General features: G+C 36.2%; 1 protein-coding gene across 1 annotated transcript; it reads left to right on the top strand.

Annotated features, from left to right (window-relative positions):
- Window positions 1-3,336: 3,336 nt before the first annotated feature.
- Window positions 3,337-23,550, top strand: LOC106058620 (beta-1,3-galactosyltransferase 1-like). Its single transcript, XM_056016950.1, has 2 exons — window positions 3,337-3,513; window positions 21,188-23,550. Exon 2 carries the CDS (start codon window positions 21,192-21,194, stop codon window positions 22,248-22,250), a length of 1,059 nt encoding a protein of 352 aa, XP_055872925.1. The 5' UTR covers window positions 3,337-3,513; window positions 21,188-21,191; the 3' UTR covers window positions 22,251-23,550.
- Window positions 23,551-23,965: the final 415 nt, after the last annotated feature.

Here is a 23,965-nt window from a genome sequence, read left to right as displayed (position 1 = left end):
AACACAGAATACTCTTGACAGCTTGAGAACAAGGTCGGCTTTAGTTTCTAAAACAGATATTTAACTTAGCGACATTCGATGGTTCCCTTCATAACGTATTAAACGCCTTGTTAGACATCGTTCACCAGCGTTGGGAATTGTTAGCAATGTTGACCTTTCGCCCATCTTATTTGATTTGATTATTTGAGTGTTACCTCCATTTAGACTTATCTGCATAAGACACAGCGCGGAGGCGCCTAAAGGGGGCGAACTAGGGGCTGTAGTGCCATTCCGAGAAAGGAGCTTGCCGTGCAACCCCCTCTCATCTTATAAGCTACAATCTGCAACGATTCTTGAACATAATGTATATATAGAATTATAGATGAATGCATGATTTTTTATATTAATTAATCGAAACCAAAACTCCTCCTATATAGATTGGCGAAGGCTTATATGTTATATACGGAGTGTGGAGAATTTTTAGAACCCTAACCCCAAACTAGATGTCTACTCTTGAATCTAAATCCAAACTATAAATACTCTTTAAAAAATATTAAAAGTTTTACCTTAATCTTTGTCTGATTCACGCAGCGCGGCAATAAAATTGTAAAAACACATTATGATGAGATTTCGACTGAAAACTATATCTCACAAAGGCCGGCCTTAGGCATAGGCAAACTAGGCGGCGACCTAGAGCCACCGATTGGTTGGCGGTCTCGGAAGAGACTCTAAACATTTTTTTAGAAGAATTAGCGAAACTTGTGCCCTAAGTTATGGTAGAGTACACGGTTTTAAATAAATTGTGCAGTTTCATTTTTTTTCGCTGTTTATTTTTACAAAGTTTATATCAATTCCCTGTGTCTGCCTATCTGTCTGGTAAAGAGATTGTACACGTCATTGCTCCCACACCCATTTTCGGATCAAGTTGAAACCTCGCAAAAATTATTCATTGGCATCGACAAGACAATAAATCAATCAGTCAATCAACTACTGGCAATTCATTATTTTATTTGATACCATTAAGGGAAATGTATATTTCAGAGTTCACAGATACGGCTAAATATGTAGGATTTCGTCCCCTTAGATAATTATAAACCTTATTTTTCCCATTATTATTCTCGGATCAAGTTAAAACTTTGTACAATTATATTCTTTATCTATCAAAACACGAATCAATAAATAAACTAATTAAACAATTCATAATTGGTAATTAATAATTTGGTTCGATATATAGTAAGGAAGATAACTTCTACATCATTGAGAAATATTGTTGTAAGTGTGGAGTTGTTTTTTTCCTTATATAAGCTTTATTTTTTTAAAAGGATTTTGTTTGGCCCCTCCAGACTCACTTCGCCACGGGCCTCCAAATATCTATGGCCGGCCCTGATCTCAAAGTTAGAAGTTATATTCAGGTGTCAGTCATATTATTTACTATTTTCCCGTAAGTCTTGAATAAATAAATATTAATAATAATGGCAATGTCTTCTATTCCGAAGATTAAGGATTAGTGCAGTGTTTCACGTGACCTTTCAGACAGTGTGGTCTATGGGGCATATTAATGTAAAAGTCATCCGTTTCTTTGGCCTACACTTTACGAGTGTGTGATGTGGCCAGCACAACGACCAACCGCCTTTACTTTTCCCAGGTACTCAGTGTTTTTACCAGGATTCGAACCCGGAACCCCCGCTGGTGGTCTATGTTTTCTTAATGTCATCCGCTCCCGACTTAAACACTCGCTTCTCGTCCGGTCTCAAATGTGTGTTCCGTGGCCAGCTAATTTTCTCTAGTTCATGTAGGCCGAAGGAGGCTCGGTGGTTGAGCGGTAAAGCGCTTGGCTACCGAACCGGGGTCCGGGGTTCGAATCCTGGTGAAGACTGGGATTTTTAACTCTCAGGATCTTCGGGCGCCTCTGAGTCCACCCAGTTCAAATGGGTACCTAACGTTAGTTGGGGAAAAGTAAAGGCGGTTGGTCTTTGTGCTGGCCACAAGACACCCTCGTAAACCGAAGGCCACAGAAACAGATGACCTTTACATCATCTGCCCTATAGACCACAAGGTCTGAAAGGGGAACTTTACTTTTTTTTTCTTTTTATGTAGGCAGAAGGGGAATCTAAGTTTATCTTTAAGGCGCTTATTGTGGGCAACTAAGTTACGCAATCCGGCTTTTGGCATGCGGTTATCTCCCATGCGGGATAAGTGTCCGAATCGGTGACTCTGTTCCATACTGTCTACACTAGCCTCTAGCAGGTATTACTGTGAGTTTGAATCGTCATAACAGAGATTTTCAAACATTGATTTATAAAAGTATTGTATCTTACTTAATGACTTAGTAAGAGATTCGGTACACAGAAATTTTAACTTAATGTTTTAAGCATTTAAAAAAAAAATTGAAATGGCCGCCAACATGTTTTTTTGTTTTGTTTTTTTAAATACAAATTGAAAAATGTAATTATAGACATCTTGTATATCAGTAAATAAGTATTGAAAAATGAAATTATAGACATCTTGTATATCAGTAAATAAGCATTGAAAAATGTAATTATAGACATCTTGTATATCAGTAAATAAGCATTAAAAATTATAGACATCTTGTATATCAGTAAATACGCATTGAAAAATTATAGACATCTTGTATATCAGTAAATAAGTATTGAAAAATGAAATTATAGACATCTTGTATATCAGTAAATAAGTATTGAAAAATGTAATTATAGACATCTTGTATATCAGTAAATAAGTATTGAAATATTATAGACATCTTGTATATCAGTAAATACGCATTGAAAAATGTAATTATAGACATCTTGTATATCAGTAAATAAGCATTGAAAAATGTAATTATAGACATCTTGTATATCAGTAAATACGCATTGAAAAATGTAATTATAGACATCTTGTATATCAGTAAATAAGTATTGAAAAATGTAATTATAGACATCTTGTATATCAGTAAATAAGTATTGCAGAATGTAATTATAGACATCTTGTATATCAGTAAATAAGTATTGAAAAATGTAATTATAGACATCTTGTATATCAGTAAATAAGTATTGAAAAATTATAGACATCTTGTATATCAGTAAATAAGTATTGAAAAATTATAGACATCTTGTATATCAGTAAATAAGTATTGAAAAATTAAATTATAGACATCTTGTATATCAGTAAACGTGACACACAAAAAAAGTCCCTTTCTGAATAAACAACGGGGCAACTTATTACCGCCCTTGCATACCTACGCAAAGTCAAGCGAGTTGGTTATTGTTTTTTTTTTTTTTTCCCGAGTCGAGTCAGGACGTTGGCATTGTGAAAAGCATTGGCCCTCTGCTGTCATAAAAATGCGCCATTGACAAGAAATCTCGTTTGTCTCTGTTCGAACCGCAAAGTAAAAAAGTGCATTGACGTTTTTAAAATTGCCTAGAGCTCAATGTGGATTTAGGAAACCGGAATCGTTAATAATTGTCTCCAGTTATCGCCTGTGGCGTTTGGAATATTCACTGGATGTAACATTTTTAAATCTACGTTTTAGAAAAGGTTTGTGAATTTGTGAAAACTACATGTATTAATAAACTATCGTGATGGAGGTGCTGTAATGCGCTTGACTTCTTAACGTATGCCTCTTGAGTTTGAATCCTGTGATGACTGCGATTTAAGTGCTCGTGATTTTTAGTAGATCCATAAATCCACCCAAATCGTAACTGACTTTGGAGAAGTAAGGACCAGTTAGCCGTTGTGCTGGCCACATGACATCGATGCTAAGATCGTGTGTTCCCCCCCCCCCCACACACAAAAAAAAAAAACAACAACATTGAATCAAAAGACTATTTCTTTTAGCCACTTTTAATGCAGCCAAATCCGCTATTCATGCCTTTAAGATTTCAAATCAAAACTATATAAAAATTCCGTTTTAGGTTCGCCTTCGACTTTCTCAAGTGATTATTGAAAATCTTATTTCATTATTGTCTTTATGACAATTGCCATATATAAACATTCAGCAAATACTGCCATCATTTTTTTCCCCGAAAGGGGAAAAGACGCTATTAGTTTTGTGCGAAATGTCTGTCCGTCTGTCCGTCCGTCCCGTTTAGATCTCGTAAACTAGAAAAGATATTGAAAATCCGACATCACAGTATTTTAGACCATTCAAAGTTCTGATGCAACGGCTACTTTTTTTTCTGAAAGCGAAAAATCTAATTTTTAAAATCAGTTATGCAAGCAGTTTTTTAAAGAGAAAAAGCTAATTAGTATGCATTATAAATAAAACCTAATTTAAAATGAATAGTAATCCTATAGACATTATTTTTCTGAACTTTTTTTTTTTGCGATATTTTTTTTTAAATTTTTTTTTTAGGATTCGAATAAGAGATTGAGCCTTTTCAAAACAATTAGATCAATTATAAGACATCAGTTAGGCTAGGGGAGCGCGGTGGCTGAGCTGTAAAGAGCTTGGCTTCCGAGCCGCGGGTCCCGGGTTCGAATCCTGGTGAAGACTGGGATTTTCAACTTTGGAATCTTTGGGGGCCTCTGAGTTCACTCATCTCTAATGGGTACCTGACATTAGTTGGGGAAAAGTATAGGTGGTTGGTCGTTGTGCTGGCTACATGACACCCTCGCTGACCGTAGGCCATTAAAAACAGATGAACTTTACATCATCTGCCCTATACACCGTTGGGGCACGACACAAGATCTGTTCACCTTCTTTCTCCATTCTTATCTCTCATTTGTCTTTGATATAATTTCATTTGGATGTTCTTTCTGAAAATATTGAAGCCTGACCTCTTCTGGGGCCGATTTTGAGTTTGTGTTTCCACACAAACTGTCTTTTGTAACCTTGTTTTTTTTTTAAGATTTTTATACATGGTGGAAAAAAGGTAGACATTAAGTTTTTTTGGCGTATCCTGTGTACAGAATAAGAGAAATATTGATAACCTTTTTGTTTTTTAAGGTTATATGATTATTTTCATGCACATCTTAATAATAATAATAATAATAATAATCTTTATTGTCCGTATGTAAATTTGTCTTACAATTTGTGCACTGCATTGGTGGCCATTGTGGCCAAAGAGAAATAATTGAATTTAATTGTTGAATATTATGTATAATAATTGGTAAAAAAAAAGATGCATAAACAAACAAGAAAAACATTTTTAAAAAAATACAACTAATATTAAGTTTAATTGTATTAATTAATTTTGATCAGTCATGTAATTCTTCAATGCTGCCGACTGGGACATGAAAAATCTGAGTGATTAGAACTATTTTTAGCGGCCCTCCAAAGGGGAATAGATTCTATTAAATTTGTTTGGTCTGTCTGTCTGTCCATCCGTCAGTCCCGTTTAGATCTCGTAAACTAGAAAAGTTATTGAAAATTCGACAACCTGATACTTTTACCTTTACCTTTACCTATCCCTTAGTCTGTTGGACCGTTGGGGCACCAGGCAAGATTTGTCGACCGTCTTTCTCCATTCCTACCTTTTTTTTGCCTTGTTCAGAACCTCTCTCAATGGCAGGCCTGTCCATTCTTTAATGTTGTCCTCCCATCGCTTTTTCTGTCTGCCTCTTCTTCTTTTCCCTGGCACTGTTCCCTGAAGAAAGGTCTTTGCGAGCCCCGTAGATCTTGTAATGTGGCCAAAGGTTTTAAGCTTTCGTTTTTTCACAGTCCACAACAGCCCTTTCAAAACTTAAAATAATATGGAAAGATAAGGGCTTAGCCCTCGGCACCAAAATTAGACTGATGCGCTCTCTGGTCATGGCCACATTTTTATATGCTTGCGAGTCGTGGACGTTGAATGCAGAGCTTGAGAGGAGGATCCTAGCAATGGAATTGAGATGCTACAGAAGGATCCTAGGCATCACATTCAAAGACCGCATCACAAACCAAGAAATCAGAGACAGGGTTACTGTAGCGATCGGAGCTCATGACGACCTGCTTACTATTGTGAAAAACCTGATACTTTAGACCTTTCAAAGAAGCGAAAAATTTATTTTTTTAAAATCAACTATGCAAGCAGTTTCTTCGTAAAAAATACACCAATTTTACAACTATTTACTAATAATAGTAACAACCACGAGAGGCTACTTAGTAATGAAGGTGGATACTTACCATATTTGAAACATTTATGCAAACGGTTTTCGAATTCTTATCATTTTATTTTTTACAAACATATTGGTAGTTAAATAAGTTCTGTCATACTAGCTACTACATTTACAAAAAAATAAATATTTTTTTAAAGAGAAATTATCTAATTGATATACATATAAGCGGAACATAATGTAAATGAACAATCATTAGGTAGTTTTTCATATTATCATATTATCACATGCACTCTTTAGCCCTACCACGAGTATATTGCATTGAACTAAAGGACATTTTTTTTTTACGAAAATGTCTTCTTCTCCTTGAGGTTTTGAACAAGACATTGACCCTTTACATGTCTATTACAGACTTGCACTTCATTATTACTGAAATATTATAATCTATTCCCGACAGCAGGTGTACAAATTGTGTACAAATTGTTCCCAGCAGTCGTTACTTTATTATGGTCATTTTACATATGATAAATTATTGTTCATTATTTTCATGTATTATTGCTTGTTACAAAGCTTATATCAACTTAATTAATGTCCGTTTGTCTGTCTGTCTGTCTGATAAAAAGTTTGTACACGTATGAGTTATTTCTCCTGCACCCATTCTTATATCAAATTGAAACTTGGCGAAATTATTAATTCGCATTGACTAGACATGAATCAATAAAAAAAAAATAACCAATTGGTCAATTAATTACACTGGTAATTAATTATTTTGTTTGATACCAACAAAGGAATGAAATCCTTCCGTAGTCAAAGATACGGCTAAATATGTAGGGTTTCGTCCCTGAAACTGAACATTCCCATTCCTATTCTCGTATCAAGTTTAAAATTTAAACAATAATTTTTGTACCTAACAAAGCACAAATCAATAAAGAAATTAATCGATTAGTCAATGAAGTATTGATAATTATTTATTTTTATTTTATACTTTTGCTAGTTATCGAATAAGGGATCTTAGAGATTCTATTAATAGTGTTAATCTGGTTCATTGTAAATATTCGTTTGAATTTCTCGATTCTGTTTCTCGCTTTTGTTTTAGTTTTTCTGAGGGGTCCCAGACACGGGACGCATAATCTAATATTGGACTTAACATAGTTGCATAGTATTTAAGTTTCATTTTCTTGTTTGATTTGTAAAATTTGTTTAATAGTTTGTCAAATTTGTCTAATAATAATTTTCAGTTTTGAAAAATAATTTCATCAATATTGTGTTTCCAAGGTAACTTGATATTTCACGTAGTCTATAAATTTTTTTTTAAATCGAAAAGATTGAGTGCATTTACCATGACAGCACACTATACGCATATTATAATAGAATATAATTTCAATACCAACAAAAAAGACTATTTTCTACCCGCAAAATTGAAATAGAGTCGTATAGTCTTTTTAGGGATCGTGGCGGCCGGGAGTTACTCTGGTCTCCACCGAAACCATGGGTCCCAGGTGAAGACTTGTATTTTTTATTTCGGGATTATAAGGGGTCGCCTCCTAAGTCCATAAATTTTAATGGGTACCTGACATTAGTTAGGGGAAAGTCAAACGGTAGGTCGTTGTGCTGGCCATAAAGCATCCTCGTTAGCCGTCAGCCATAGAAACAGATGACCTTTGCATCATATGCCCTATAGAATGTCTGAGAGAATTACTTCACATTTCTATTACTTTACAAGGATTCTATTATTATACCAGTCGATCTTCAAAGTGAAATTTAGTCTATATTTTCTATGCACATTTTATGTACACGAGTAAAGCGTCTTGAAAGACAATAAATTTTGGGTTACATGAAATCGGATGTAAGGTGCATCCTGACGATATTCATAATTCACCTGTGGGTTTGAAGTAATCGATCTCTATCGAGACGTTGTTCTGTGTCACTTCCCAATGACTCATGTTTTCCTACTGCGTTAGAGCGAAGAAAGGGCCAAAGGAATTAGTTTATTACAGAACATTAAAGAGCGTGTTTTTATTTTTCTTCACCCTTAGGTTAGTTCCTAGTCTTTTTTTTTTGTTTGTTTATGTGGGAAGCGTGGTCGAGAATCTAAGTGCGCTTGAACTTGGCTTGGCTTGGCTACCTAGAAGGGGGCTCGAGGTTCGACACTCGACTCGGGCAGAGTTGTGTTTACTGAGCGCCTAAAGGCAGCACGGAAAAACCAACTCCTAGATACCCCCACTGGTCCACAAATGAGATTGGACCAAAGCGCTCTGAGCATGCTATAAGCATGAGAGTAGCGCTATATAAAAGCTATAAAATATATTATATAGCCCTTCTTTTTTTATATAAACATTTTAACGATCAACCTAACATACTTATTTTGAGCATTTGTGAATTTGTGTATCTCTTACAATAAAATTGTACGTCCCACTCTATCTTTTATTCAACACCCCCTCCACCCTTTCTTGTCTTCATTTATTTTTTATGTTTTATTTTAATAAACGGAACTCATTTTCGCAAATATCATGCAAGCCCGATACTTACACGCACTCATATTTTAGGGCATGTTAATTCTTAGTGTCACTTTCACTCACCCCTCACCCCCGGGGCAGTACAAAAAGTTAGTCCTTCGTACATTCTATGACGTTTCTTCGGTTTATCAATTCAATCTCTCTCTCTCTCTATATATATATATATATATGTATGTATTTTCGGCTCGGTTCTCTAGACATGGGCGGATATCGTTCTCTCTCTCTCTCTCTAATGTTAACATCCTTCTTGTCAAGTCACTAATAGTGCGCACCTCCTGCACTATCTTGGATGGCGGTGTGCATGGCGGGGTTATAACAATATATTATAAATTTGAAAGACCCGCTTCATAACGCACCCCCGACACATACACGCTCTAATATTTTGGGCCCGTTAATTTTAGTCACACTTTTACTTATCCGCCCCCCCCCCCTCTTCCGCCACCCGACAACAACAAGAAATAGTTCTTTGTACACATTCCCGTTCCTTTTTCTACATTTTGTTCTCTAAATACAAAGCAATATGAATTTGGTTTTATTAATCGTAATCGTTTATTCGACCCTCAAATGTAGCGAAATGATAATAGATCTAGATTTATCTTTTCAATGCTATTACAATTATATGTTGTTGTTTTTTTAACATTTTTTCGCCATTATTACAAAGTAACATTACTTGCTCTCTCTCTCTCTCTCTCTCTCTCTCTCTCTCTCTCCTCTCTCTCTCTCTCTCTCTAGAACAGAACACTAAACAATTACAACAACACACCTCTAAAGAACTAGATCACTACAACATCCAGGGCTGAAGATTACTGAGGAACGCAGTATTTTTCCGTGGTGACTCGGCCTCAGCTGTGACCTATATATTTTGCCACTTCCAGTGCAAGCATAGCCATTGTCAGCCAGTGGTCGATTAAGATTTTCTTTTTGTCGTCTGCTACTGTCCTCAGCAGCGGATGAGTACAACTAATTTACTACTAGTTCTAGCTCTCTGACCTCTTTGCCTCTTTTCACTTGTGTAAGCTTTCTGGCTAAAATCACTACTCTTCATTAAGCATTCAGTAACGTTACAAACCACTAATCTTCATAATGCATTCAGTATCGCTACAAACCACTAATCTTCATAATGCATTTAGTATCGCTACAAACCACTAATCTTCATAATGCATTTAGTATCGCTACAAACCACTAATCTTCATAATGCATTTAGTATCGCTACAAACCACTAAGCTTCATAATGCATTCAGTATCGTTAGATACCACTAATCTTCATAAGCATTAATTATTGTTTCAAACCACTAATCTTTGGTAACTAGACGCAAACGTCCTTTGAAATTATTTTTTTTTTTTTTTTGTGATTCGGTGAATACATTTTTAAAGTGTTTTTTTTTTTTTTTTTGGCTACAAAACGAATCACAAAAAAAAATAAATAAAAAAATAATAATTTCAAAGGACCTTTGCGTCTAGTCACCCAAGACTTTAGTTCCTTCTTCTGTTGGGTTGGTTACACACCTCTTTCGGTCATTCACTGACTCAACATTAACAACTATTGTACGTATCAAAATGCATTCATTTGCTTCAAAACTTATAACGCAAATCTTTTCTGACGTCAGCAAAAGTTGTCCAATCAGATTCACATTAAGGTCTTTACTTCTGCTACGTTTTTGAAAGCCGACAAAACAACTTTTCAAAACGGGAGAGCTCTTTTCAGTCAAAATGTAAGTCGGACTCGATTTAAAATTTTGGTTGTATGTTTCTTTTGTCCAAGGGTCGACAAGGGCGGATATCAATCCTTGACTAAAAGCTTTAACTATATTTAACTGGTGTGCCGTCATGCGGAAATGCGTATTCCAACAACAAATGAAGCTTTAATAAGTCGGTACCAAAACAACGTGAGTTTCAATGAAATGACTGTCTAGTGTCTTGATATTTTTTTGTTATTTCGGTCACGCTCTAGTGGGAGTGAGTTGAATTGATAAAACAGACCGAGAGCTGTTAATGCTTATAATGACTAAACGTCTTTAAATAGCGTGCTCTTTTTTCTTGATTGGGCCGTGTTGGCCAAGCGTTAAAACATAGCTTTTCGAAACGAGGGATCTCGAGTTCGAATCCCAATGAAGAGTCGGGATTTTTTTAGGACGCTTCTGAGTAACAATAGCATTTTTAAAAAGGTTTTAGATAGTTTTGGAGGCGCAGTGGCTTGGCTTCGAAACGGGGTCCCGTGTTCGGATCCTGGTGAAGACTGGGATTTCTTATTTCGGGATTTTCGGGGCCCTGATGTAATTAGTACTTGATATTAGTTGGGTAAAAGTAAAGGTGAGTGGTTGTTGTGCTGGCCACAAGACACACTCGTTAATCGTGGGCCACAGAAACAGATTACCTTTACATCACCTGCCCTTAAGATCGCACGATCTGAAAAAGGTACCTTACTTTAGATAGTTGGATTTCTACATAACAATCGACTTATATTAATGATCATATAAATAATGAGAATATAAACTTAGAGGTGGTAGAGCTTTGACCTGTAGCAGAATTGGAAGATCTCTGGTTAGTTTCTGCTTTGGTTTCGTTTGTATGTTTCACAATTTTCGGATGTTTGAGATGGAGATAATCCTAGCCCTTAACTCCCACAGAATGGCAACTGTCAGGGTTTGAACCCAGGACAATAAAAAATGATGGCCCAGAGAGCAGGCAGCCATCACGACCGGAGGACAATTCCTGTTGTCCCAATGTCAAAAAGAGGTGTCTTTCTTTATCCAATCTAGATCCTGCAGCGATCGGACCCCATGATGACGTGCTAACTATTGTAAAGAAACGCAAGCATAAAATATATGGCCATATTACAAGATCAACGGGGCTCGCAAAGACCTTCCTTCAGGGGACAGTACCAGGAAAAAGAAGAAGAGGCAGACAGAGAAAGCGATGGGAGGACAACATAAAAATAGGGCGGGCCTGCCATTGAAAGAGGTTCTGACTAAGGAAAAAGACAGGGAGGAATGGAGAAAGACGGTCGACAAATTTTGCTTGGTGCCCCAACGGTCCAACAGACTAAGGAACTGTTGTATTTATGTGTATTTTTCTGTTGTGTTGTCTTTATATGAGAAAAGAGTCCTTGTAATCACAACAAATTTCCGTAAGGGTCAATAAAGCAGTCTTAGTCTTAGTCTTAGTCTTAATCTTAAAAAGGTAAAGATAAACTATCCTGTCAGGGCAGGGCAATGTCAATTAACTTCCTTTTTAAACTCATTGTTTACAGAGCTGCTACACTTCTGGTAAAAAGAGACATGCATTCGAAGAAAATGTAAAAAAAAAAAAAGTCAGGCTTTTACTCTGTTGTTTATTTCTATTGCACATTTCTCCATATAGGACCTCATTCACAAATCGTAAACAAACAGCATTGAGCCAAGTGTTTCCCTATCTCTTCTATGCAAATTACGATCTAATTTTTATCAACAATGGTTATCACGTGACAATTTTTCCCCCGTTGTTTAATCAATATTATCACGTGACCGTTTTGGTGAATGACGTCCATTGGAATCAATTCTTCAAATGTTCCCTCATGGGGAAAACTCTGGTTTGACCGTTATTTCAAGGCTGTTCCAAAAAAACAACAAAAAACAACAAACAAGCAACAAGAAAAGAAAATAAATAAAAAACTAAACAAGGTTACAAAGACAGTTTGTGTAGAAACACAAACTCAAAATCGGCCCCCGAAGTGGTCCACCCAGGCAGGCAAAAAGGCAGGCTTCAATATTCTCAGAAAAAATATCAGAATGAAATTCTATCAAAGGGAAATGACAGAGAAGAATGAAGAAAGAAGGTTGACCGATCTTATGTGGTGCCCAGCGGTCCAGCAGTCCAAAGGATAGGTGAAAGTTAAATCTGAACCTGGCCTAAAAGATGTCATATAATGATTACATAATTGATCTAATTGTTTTGTAAAGGCTCTTATTCAAAGCCTCAAGAAAAATAAATTCCCGTAAAATAAATTAAAATGTCCTTTAGTTAGTAGCCCTATGTAATGTATATGGATTAAATCTGCTGTTCACACGATAATATGAAAAACTACTTATTAATTGTTGTTTTAAATTATGTTTCACTTATATGCATATTAAATAGTTTTTTTCTCTTTAAAAAAAGTAATGTTTTGTAATGTAGTAGTTAGTATGACAGAACTTACTTAACTTAGCAATACATTTGTAAAAAAAAAATAATTTTTGGACAAAAAAGTCTAAAACCGTTTGCATAAATGTGTTAAAAAAAAAGGGGTAAATCATTGTCTGCCTTACTAAAGAGCCTCCGTGTTTGTCTCTATTAATAGCGAGTAGTCGTAAAAATGGTGTCTTTTTATGATAAAATTGCTTGCATAACTTGATTTTAAAATTTAAAATTTTCGCTTTCAGCAAGAAAAAAAAAGTAACTTTGAAAAGGTCTAAAATATCATGATGTCGGATTTTCAATATATTTTCTAGTTTACGAAATCTAAACAGGATGGACGGACGGACAGAAAGACCGTACAAAACTAATAACGTCTATTCCCTTTTCGGGAGCCGCTAAAAAAAGAAAAGAAAAAAAAACTTTAAAAAAAAAAAGCTTATATTAATCGTACTTGTACTAATTGTTTTACATGTTTCGGATGTTCCTTCAGAGTTGAAGATAGTTTACTTCCTAGTCCAAACCTCCCGCAGGACGACGGGGGATGGGAGCGGGCAGGGTTTGAACCCGGGACCATCGATAAATCCAAACGGCAGTCCAGCGCGCAAAAAGCACGACCAGGCAGCCATCCACTGATTAGTTTGGATCAGTCATTTAATTAAATTTGTAATAGATCTAGACCAGTGGTTCTCACACTTTCGACGTTTAGCTCTATAAGTTAAAATGTAATACGCCTACAGTGGTTTAGTTGTCTACCAGCAGTTTGGGGCTCTAAATCAACGACAGTCAACACCACGGCAGTTATTCATTTGCTAAGACACACGATCCTAAAACTCACTACCTTGAAACGCATTGATTAAATATTGACCACTTGACCACTAAGGAGGCGCGGTGGCTGAGCGGTAAAGCGCTTGGCTTCCGAACCGGGGACCGGGGATCGAATCCTAGTGAAGACTGGGATTTTTAATTTCGGGATCTTTGGGCGCCTCTGAGTCTACCCAGCTCTAATGGGTACCTGACATCAGTTATGGAAAAGTAAAGGTCGTTGTGCTGGCCACATGACACCCTTGTTAACCGTAGGCCACAGAAACATCTGCCCTATAGACCACAAGGTCTGAAAAGGGTCCTTTTTTTTTTTTTTACTTGACCACTAGCTAAACCTCTTAGTTCGATTTAACACAACTTTAAATTTTGTTTCTGCTTGGCAGTGTTAAGAAACAGCTGTGTTGTAAACTAACATGCTTTTAGTGAGTCCCGGCAGCTGTCACGTTTCCTTCTGTAATTTGGGACCATATAATTTTTTTTTGTATTTTCTAAAGTACTGTTTATCTTTTTGAATATATATATATATATTGATAGTTTCATCAATATAGTTATTCCATGACAGTTTTTCATTTATTATAACACCTAGGTATTTAGCGTTTTTAGTCTGTGTTACTGGTTTACCATGAATAAGAAAAGTGGTATTAATTTGTTTTAGTTTTTAGTTACTCTTAATAACTGACATTAATTTGGGTGGAAAGACATGCTCCAATTTGATTCCCATTTCTGTAATTCATCTAATTCTCTTTGTAAAATTTCTGTATCTTGTGTTGTTTTTATTGTTCTATATATTATGCAATCGTCTGCAAATAATCTGACTTTTGTTCCTGAGGTAATGCAATTTGGTAAATCATTTATGTAAATTAAAAATAGTAGTGGACCCAAGACAGTTTGTTCTCTCCCTATCAGAAAATCTTTAATCCACTGATGCAGTGGACCATTAATGCCGAAATATTTTAATTTTTTAAGCAAACTATGGTGATGAACTTTGTCAAAAGCTTTGGAAAAATCTAGTAAGATAGCATCTATTTGTTCACTATTATCTAAACCTTTTGAAAAATCATCAATTAGTCCTATTAGCTGTGTTTCACATGATCTATATTTCCTAAAGCCATGTTGGTATGGAGTAAAGACATTATGTTTGTCTAAGTGGTTTATAATGTTACAACATATTCTGTGTTCTAGAATTTTACATGTGATACTGGTCTGTAGTTTCCTGGGTCAGATTTTTCTCCTTTTATAAATAGGGGGGGGGGGTGTGACATTAGCTTCTTTCCAGTCCTTTGGTACTCTGCCCTGGTTAAGAGATGCCTGAAAAAGTATTTTGAACACTGGTTCTTGCTCACTGCTTAGTTCTTTGAGTAATCTAGCTGGAATACCATCAGGTCCAGACGCTTTATTTGGTTTGATGTTGGCTAATAGTATTTAGATTCCGTTTTTTTGTAAGTCTATATCTCCTATGTTGTCTACTTGGTTCAAATTAAGTAATATGTCTTTGTCTCCTGGGGCTGAGAATGCTGATGCAAAGTATTTGTTTAGGATGTTTGCTTTAGTTTCATTATCGTTATGTATTATGTTATGTTCATCTTTTAATGGCGCTTTGCCTGTTGTTTCCATTTTCTTAGACTTAATGTATGACCATAGGTTTTTGTTGTTATCGTTAGATATTACATTGTTTATGTATTCACTCTGCAGCTGTCTGCTTACTTTTTGGGTTAAGTGTTTAATTTTTATATACTTTTTGTAAACTCTTTCTGCCTTAGTTTCTTTAAATTTTCTATATAGGTTTTCCTTCTGTTTACAAAGCTTCTTTAGTCTATTATTAAACCAGCATTTATTTATTTTGTTTGATGCAAAGTATTTGCTTAGGATGTTATTACTCACATATATGGCTAAATGTGTAGGGTTTACTCCCCTCAAATAATTGTTAAACTTTTTTTTTGCTCTCCCACATCTATTCTCCGACCAAGTTGATAGCTACTTTAAAAAAAATGTTTTTTTATTTGGTACCTTAGAAAACTTGAATCGATAATAAAATAGCCAATAAGTTGGAATTAATTATTTTATTCACATCTAATAAATAACTTCTACATTATTGATTGGTATAGTTGTAAAGGTGGAGTTCTTACCCTTAGATAAGCTTTGTGTTGTTTTTTTTAAAGCATTCTTTATATTTTGCTTGGTTTATTTCAAAGTAGGGAACAAACGTCATTGAAATAGGGCCCTGTCAACAACTAATAGGACGTAATCATCTTTTTTTGAAGTAACGTCTGTATTATATAAGATAAGAAGGTAATAAACATGGGTACGGAGACCTTAGTAACTCTAGGTCTAACTTGAAGATTGGTTTGTATGTCTTGAGTTTCCCATCTTATTATGAGACCGCACTAACCTACATTCTTTTTTTTATTTTTTTTTCATATTCAATTTGATTGACACGTTACGGTGGGATCATGGAGAGGCGCTGTCAGACGAAGCAGTCAGTGTGACAGTTCATGCACAAATATGTGTGTGTCACTAATGTCAGTGTGTGTGTGTGCAAGTGTGCGTGCGTGTGTGTACGTGGGAAGGAAATAACCAGCAAACTATTTTTATAAATCTTTCAAAAAAAAAAGGATTGTCTATATGGAAAAACCACGAAATCAATACCATTTATCTCAATACTGCGTGAATTATCTCCCTTTTTCTATACCAAACTTTATCAAATTTATTTCCGCTAATTAAGTAATTGACAAATTCTGTTTGGTGATTCGTGTATTCACTTCGACAATGAATAGTTGTGCAAAAATTTTAACTTGTTCCAAGAATGGGAAGAGGAGAAAAACAAAACGTGTACAAAACTCAATAAGGGAACTAACTCCACATATACAGCCACATCTCCAAGCAAGTAGCATTTATGTCCATTTTTTTTTCGATTACAAATGAAATAATAAATTATAGACAGACCGTGTGAGTTGACATGGCTTTGTTATTAAAAAAAGGGGGGGGGGTGAAAAGTCTACTTATGAGTCTAGTGACAAGTCTGGCAGGTGAAACACGCTTCTTTTTTTACATTCCGCCAACTTGTGCCCGGTACCTTGTGACCTGGTGCAGATCTAGTGTATGTAAAGCGTGCGATAGTACAGAGGATTGATCCTAATAGAGACATGAAAACAGCCACGTTGATTTTTTTTGCTTTTTTTTTAACTTTTTTTTTACCAATATATTTTTTTTACTTTTTTTTTACCAATATATTTTTTTTACTTTTTTTTACCAATATATTTTTTTAAAATTTTTGTTACCAATATATTTTGTTTATTTTTTTTACCACTATATATATATATTTAAAAAAAAAATTTTTACCAATATATTTTTTTTTTCTCAATGTAATTACATGACTGATCCAAAGTAATTGATACGATTACAGTGAAAATAAGATTTGTTATAGTTTTTGTTTCTTCTTGTCAATCTATTGATTGAATACAAAATTCAAGTTCTGTTTTTAACTAGGGTGTCACGTGGCCAGCACAACAACCGACAGCCCCTATTTTTCCCACTAGAGCTGGGTGGACTCAAAGACGCTAGAAGGAACATGAAATCTAAAAAAAAAAAAAAGCCTTCACCAGGATTCGAACCCGGCACCCACCGGTTCGGAAGCCAAGCATTTTCAACACTCAGCCGCCGCCTCTGCCTCCTGAAATGACACATTAGTTTAAACACAGTATTGTTTCCTTCCTGAATAAAAAGTTCACGTATTTCAATAGCAGGGTTTGATTATTCGTCATTTTTTAGCGAACATGGTAGCCAAAGTATAAAGGGCATAGATTCAAACGTTCGAAAGCCTTTAAAATGGGATTTGCGAACGGGAACTTGCGAAACCAGGAAGTAGATCGAACGGGCAACGGGAACTTGCGGAACCAGGAAGTAGATCGAACGGGCAACGGGAACTTGCGGAACCAGGGAGTAGATGAAGAAGCAGACAGAGAAAGCGATGGGAACACACAGTGGCGTAACTAAGGGGGGGGGATGGGGGGAGAATTTTAAAATCCCCCCCGGGCCCCCACCTAGGGGGGGCCCCCAAATGGGTGTCCGAAATTTATTTGTAAATACATAAATTAATATATTTGATTGACAAATAGTGTCAAAGGGTGTCTTTTTTTATCAACATTTATGGATTAAATTTATCACAAAGACTAAACCTAGATATTTTAAAAATATTTTTGCCGCAGGGATCAATTTTTTGGTAACATACGTTTATATCCATTAAAGACTATGTTGCCACGAATAAAACTGCATGATATACAGCGAATTCCAGGTATCTTGTTACATTTACTAACAATAGATCTAAACGTCGAGTATTATATGGCTACACTAATTAACGTTGAAGTAAAATTTACAGAATCGAGTATAACTAAAAGTTATTCTTAACAATGCTAAAATTGTCCATTATTCGGGTTTGGCGTCTATAATTTCAGAATTAAACTTCACACTCGAGTTATTACCCCTTTATTCATCTTTCCTCAATTCAATGGAAACTCTCTCTTTTTATTTACATCTAATGATCTAATCCTTTTGCTTTCGCACAAAACATAAACAAAAAATAATGACGTAATATCATATAATATTAATACATCCTTCCTATTGAAGTTATTATCACACACTTCCTTTTAAAGTTCTTAATAGTGATATCTACTTGCAGGGCCGGCTCTAGCATTTGCGGGGCCCTATGCGAAACGGATCGCGCGGGGCCTAGTCTGGGTAGGGATAAGCTTAATGTCAAATTTATTTTTTTTTAATTAGAAAATAGGCCTACTTTCGTCTTTGCAATAAATTTTTATCAAACGAAAGCTCGCAATGCCACTTTTTATTTATTGGCACCCCAAAATGTCAATTTCGTCTATTCTTCAGGAGATTTAAATAAATTCAAAAAAAGTTCAGGACTTTATCGTATATTTTGCCTTTTCATGAGATTTCCTGGAGGCCCTGAAAAATCAGGAGGTCGCGAAAAACCCTGTTATTTTATATACGTTATAATTGTTTAATTTAATAATGTACACTTGGAATTAGCGCGGGGCCTATGAAAGCGCGGCGCCCACTGCGACCGGCACTGTCTACTAGGAACTTTAACTATTCGTCCACTTCTGGTTGTCTTGACTGAACAAGTTCTCTAGACGTTGGTCTATAACTGTCTGTTTCGTTTGTTGCAACAGTTTGCAGTTCATTGTCTTCATCGGTATCATAGTACCCAGAGATGTCTTCATCGAAACTCAAAAAGCGTTGATTTCTTCTGTATGTTTTTCCGTTTGTCTTTATGGTGTAAGATCTGGGTGCTGAATGGTTTTTTTATGACAACTGCTTTCTGCCATGTTTGACCTAGACGAACTCTCCGACAGAATAATCTTTAGGTAGTCTTGCTTTTGCATCGTATTTCACTTAGCTTTTCATCTGTCGTTCGTTGAGTAATGTCTCTGCATTTTCAGCTACCAATGTTTTCAATAGTTTGTGATCAGTTGGAATAATTCCCTGAGTCTTCTACTCGTCAGCAGTTGTGATGGTGAATACGGCAGTCCACTTATTGGAGTATTTCTATACTCGAGCATAACGAGATATGGATCTTTCCCACCTTTGTATATACTCTGAATCCTTTTGCTTTCGCACAAAACATAAACAACCAACAATGACGTAATAATATAATATTAGCACAGAATCTTCTTCATGCAGTGGAAAATTAAGAATTTTTTGCCTATCTGGAATTCTGGTCAAAGCTCCTGTGCCCAATTAATATAGTTCGGAAGAAACTACAGAAGTCTGGACTGCATATACGGGAATCTGCTAAAGAAATTAGTACCCTTTCATGCTTTCTGCAAAATGATGAGAAACTGACAAAAACCCAATCCATGGAAAAAGCAAAAGAAGGTAGTGAATACTATGGATTCCCTGTAATCAAAACAACCATATGAAAGAAAAGACTTGATGGGAAGTTGAGTTCTAATGTAGGACTGTCAATACAACTGCAATTCAAACGTGTTGCGACAGAAGTGCTGGACAGATTTCATATGGAGATGAAGGGCAAATTCCAAAGGCTGGAAAGAAAATGGACACCTTTGGGTTTCTTCTTGAACCAAGACACCTGTTAGATGAAGACACGCTTGTGACAAACTGTGCTATTTTTCCTGTTTGTATGATGAAGTAAATGTCAAATCGCTTTTTCAATGATGTCATTGATGCACGAGCACTTTTCATCAACAAACCAGTAATACAATCACCAATAGACATATTGAGGAAACAGGCTTCATATGGTAATTACGTGTGCTCAAACTTTGCAACCTCCTCCGAATACCGCTAACTCAGGCCACTTCCATTACGTCATGTGAGAGATCATTCTCAAAGCTCAAGTTCATCAAAAGCTATCTCAGGAGCACAATGACACAAGAAAGGCTTATCATGGTTTTAATGTCAGTGAAGTCACAAATACTAGAAAGTATCGATGTAGTTGATGTTATAGATGTCTTTGCTGCACAGAATGCACGACGTGAAGCGATATCAATTTAGATTTGTCATTTGTGCATTATTTAACTAATAAACAACGGTATTATTCAGTAAATAAAACTTTATACAATGCAAAAATCGGAGAGGGGTGGAGACAGATGGTCAACAGATCTTGTGTCTTGCCCTAGGCTAAGGAATACGTGAAGGTGAATGAAAGCCATAAGAGAGTTGGGCGTCATAAAACTTTTATTGCTCTTGAGAAGAAAACTCTACGTGAAATGTCAACTTTAGCGTCCCCTAACTACCTACAATGCTTGGTCTAGGTCAGTGGTTCCCAAACTTTTTTGTCTCGTAGACCCCTTGAAAGTCTTCGTAGACACCTGAGGGGTCTATATAGACCACTTTGGGAATCACTGGTCTAGGTTAATAGTTAAAAAGTTCACATGACTAGATATTGTTCTTTTAGGAGATTTTTTTTTGTCAAACAATAAGTGTTATTATTTTGATACCATTTACACATGTATAGACTTAACATGAAGCCCTCAAGAGAGGGAATGCCTAGTCAAGCGGGACCACTCGCTTTTGGGTAGCTGATCTACAGATTAGTATGCAAGACATGCTCCAATCAGATTCCCATTTCTGTAGTTCGTATAATTCTCTTTTTAAAATTTGTGTCTTGTGTTGGACTTGGCAAAATTTAAGTCATTGGTTAACTTGCATGACTAGATTGACCTAGGACGTAATCATCATCTTTATTTTAAAGTAACGTCTGTATTATATAAGATAAGATAAGGAACAAGCGTAGTACATAGTCATCTTTTTTTTTTAATTAACGTTTCTTACCTCTGTATTTTATAAGATAAGATAATCATGTTATATAATCTTATAAATTACAGATGCTTCGCATTTCATGGGTCAATCTAGTCATGAAAGTTGATCAGCGACTTAAACTCTGCTAAGTCATTAGTTTTCCTGGCTGATTCAGGCAGCCCATTCCATTCTCTAATGACGCTAGGGACAAAGGAGCACTTGCATGAATTAGTCCTAGCATGTGGAATAAGAAATGTGCCTCTATCTTTTTTGTCTTTTTTTGAGTATTGTATTAGCTTAACATAAGGGGTCATGTTTAGTCCTACTATAGCCCTGGATGTTACCAACTATTTTACAAATAAATTAAATGTGTACTTAAAATAAGATGTTTTTATTTTTTTTTTTTTTAGGGAGATGGCATTTTTGATCAGCATGAGACGTCGTCTGATACTTTTGACGCTCATTCAACTCATGACTATTCTCCTGGTCGTCCATGTTTACACGTTTGGAAAATACAAGGAAGAGTCAAAGGGAGAGTACAAAGAAACACCCAAACAGGAGTCCAAAGAAATGGTATCTTTTTCTAAAGATGACCCACGATTACTTCTGCTGGAATTGATGGAAGACCAGGGGCACCGGCTGGACTACATAGAGAAGCACAACGCTGATATTCAAGAAGTGTTCCACCAAATGGACCTCGTTACGAAAGAAAATAAGAAGGCGCTTCTTTCGTTTCTCTCTCAGCCGGTCATAAACGACCACAGTTTCGACTACATCCACAACCCAGACAGAGCCTGCGTCAACTCCAACACCGATGTTCTAATCATGGTCCCTTCCTCGCCTGGGAATTTTCAGAACCGGAAAAACATTCGCAGCGGGGATTACAGCACCTTCACGGGAAACATTGAGAACAGGGCCCAGATCATGTTTTTCATCGGGCTGACGAAATCGAATGAAACTCAAATGAGAATCGACGAGGAATCGGAGACGTATGAGGACATCGTGCAAGAGTCTTTCGAAGACGTTTACCGAAATATTCGATACAAGTCGGTATCGATGCTGAGATGGGTCAGCACCTACTGCCGTGAGGCGAGATTCGTCATTCGAAACGACGACGATATTTCTGTGAATCTAAGTCTTGTACTCGATACCGTTAAACGCACACGAGAAAAATATGCAAATTTCATTCTAGGCCGCGTGCGTATGAACGACATGCCGATGAGAAATATGAAAGACAAATACGCGCTGTCAAGACAAGAATACGCCCCGAATGTGTTCCCCCCTTTTGCTCTGGGCGGACTCCTCGGCTTGACGACCTTGACAGCGGAGCTTCTCTACCAGGCCGCGCTCAGAGTGAGCCCCATCTGGCTGGATGATGTCTACATCACTGGCATCTGCGCACCGCACGTTGGAGTTAAGCTCATCAACGATAGCTCGTTTGCGTTCAAACACAAAGGAAAATGGGCGCACTGATGATGTGCAAGAAAAATCCTTATCTTTTCGCAATCTCGTTTGGAAAAAAAAAAGACTTTGGTCACGTAAGCCTTTTACAGTTACCTAGACAATAGAGTACTATCCTTGGGGGATAACAATCCAAAAACTGTGTTTCTATAGTAAGGATAAGATATTATTGATCTCAATTTAATTCCAACCGTAAGTGATAATCATGTGTGTCCCATCGGGTCATTTTGTGTATATGTTTCTAACTTCTAAAATATTTGAGATTTGGTGAAACAATAACCCGTTTGATCAAAGGGAAATATATATATATATATATATATACAAACATATATATTGTTGTAACTCTGCCTTGCACCATTGCTTGAGATGCGCACTAGCGCACTGTTGAACGTAAACAGGAAGACACTAAAATAGAGAAAAGAACAGTGCATCTGGGATTGTGAAGAGTCTGAATTTTTGGGAAACTAAGAGGCCAACTTTTGTGCTGCCTGAAGGTTGTAGTAGGGACCTGGAGCGAAGCGGGGAAGACTGTCGTTGGTCCACATTCGGCTTAAGTAGCAAAGGACTGGTATACTTAGTAGTAAGACTCTGAGGAAGCTGAAGGATGTTATGTGTTTGTCCTAGTAAATAAACACAACTATTTATTTCCTGTTCAACTGTGTTGAGTTGCCTGCCTTTTCGTTGAGTGCCTAGCCTAGAGTTGCAACAATATATATATATATATATATATGAGCACATTTGGATGGAAGACCAACTGGTACCCAATAACTCTGCGTCCCAACATACAAAGCATGGATGGATTTATGGACAAATAAGGGACAAACAGTACATCAGTATAATGTCAAAATATCTAACCCCAAATCTGTGTATTCCAATATTGATATTTTAGGAACAGAATAAATTAATGTTGTGACTTTAAAATTTGCATTCAAATGTGGAACAAGAAAGACTGAGTTTTTTTTTTTATTTATATTAATTCATTATTATGATCAGTTTTATGTGCCATGTATAAAACAAAACAAAACAAAAAAATGACAATGCGACGTTCGTCTATCGTGAATATTTCTATTATCCAATTTACAGAATCGCAACGAATTCTAAAGTAACTGCGGAATTTCTTTCCAAAGATTTTTTCTAGATTTTTTTTTTTTTTACTTTAAAATTATTTTAACCATCGTGCCAAACTGTAGAAACAATAATTAACTATACAAGCTTTGTTGTTATTCTAAATAGTTTATATATATATATTCTTGTTAACCCGAGGTATAGCCCTTCCTCGAAACTCAAAGGACCACCGTACCTGTCATTTTATTGGAATATATTTTTTTTATTGTTATGTAACAAATCTTGAGACTCCCCCCCCCCCCCCACTCTCACTTTCTTGTGATAAACTGTATACCCCCATCCACCCTAACCTTTTCCCCAAACACACACTGCATCATCTTCATCATCCTCATCCTCATCATCATCCTCATCATCCTCATCCTCATCCTCATCGTCATCATCATCATCATCCTCATCATCCTTATCATCATCAGCAGCATCATCATCCTCATCCTCATCATCATCTTCATCCTCCTCCTCCTTCTCATCATCATCCTCATCATCATCCACATCATCCTCATCCTCCTCATCATCATCATCCACATCATTCTCATTATCATCGTCATCATCATCCTCATCCTTATCCTCATCCTCATCATTCTCATCATCTTCATCATCCTCAT

Source organism: Biomphalaria glabrata, chromosome 18 (genome assembly GCF_947242115.1).
Source record: "Biomphalaria glabrata chromosome 18, xgBioGlab47.1, whole genome shotgun sequence".
Lineage (NCBI taxonomy): Eukaryota > Metazoa > Mollusca > Gastropoda > Planorbidae > Biomphalaria > Biomphalaria glabrata.
Note: the sequence above shows the minus strand (reverse complement) of the source record. Positions and strands in the feature narration are given on the sequence as shown.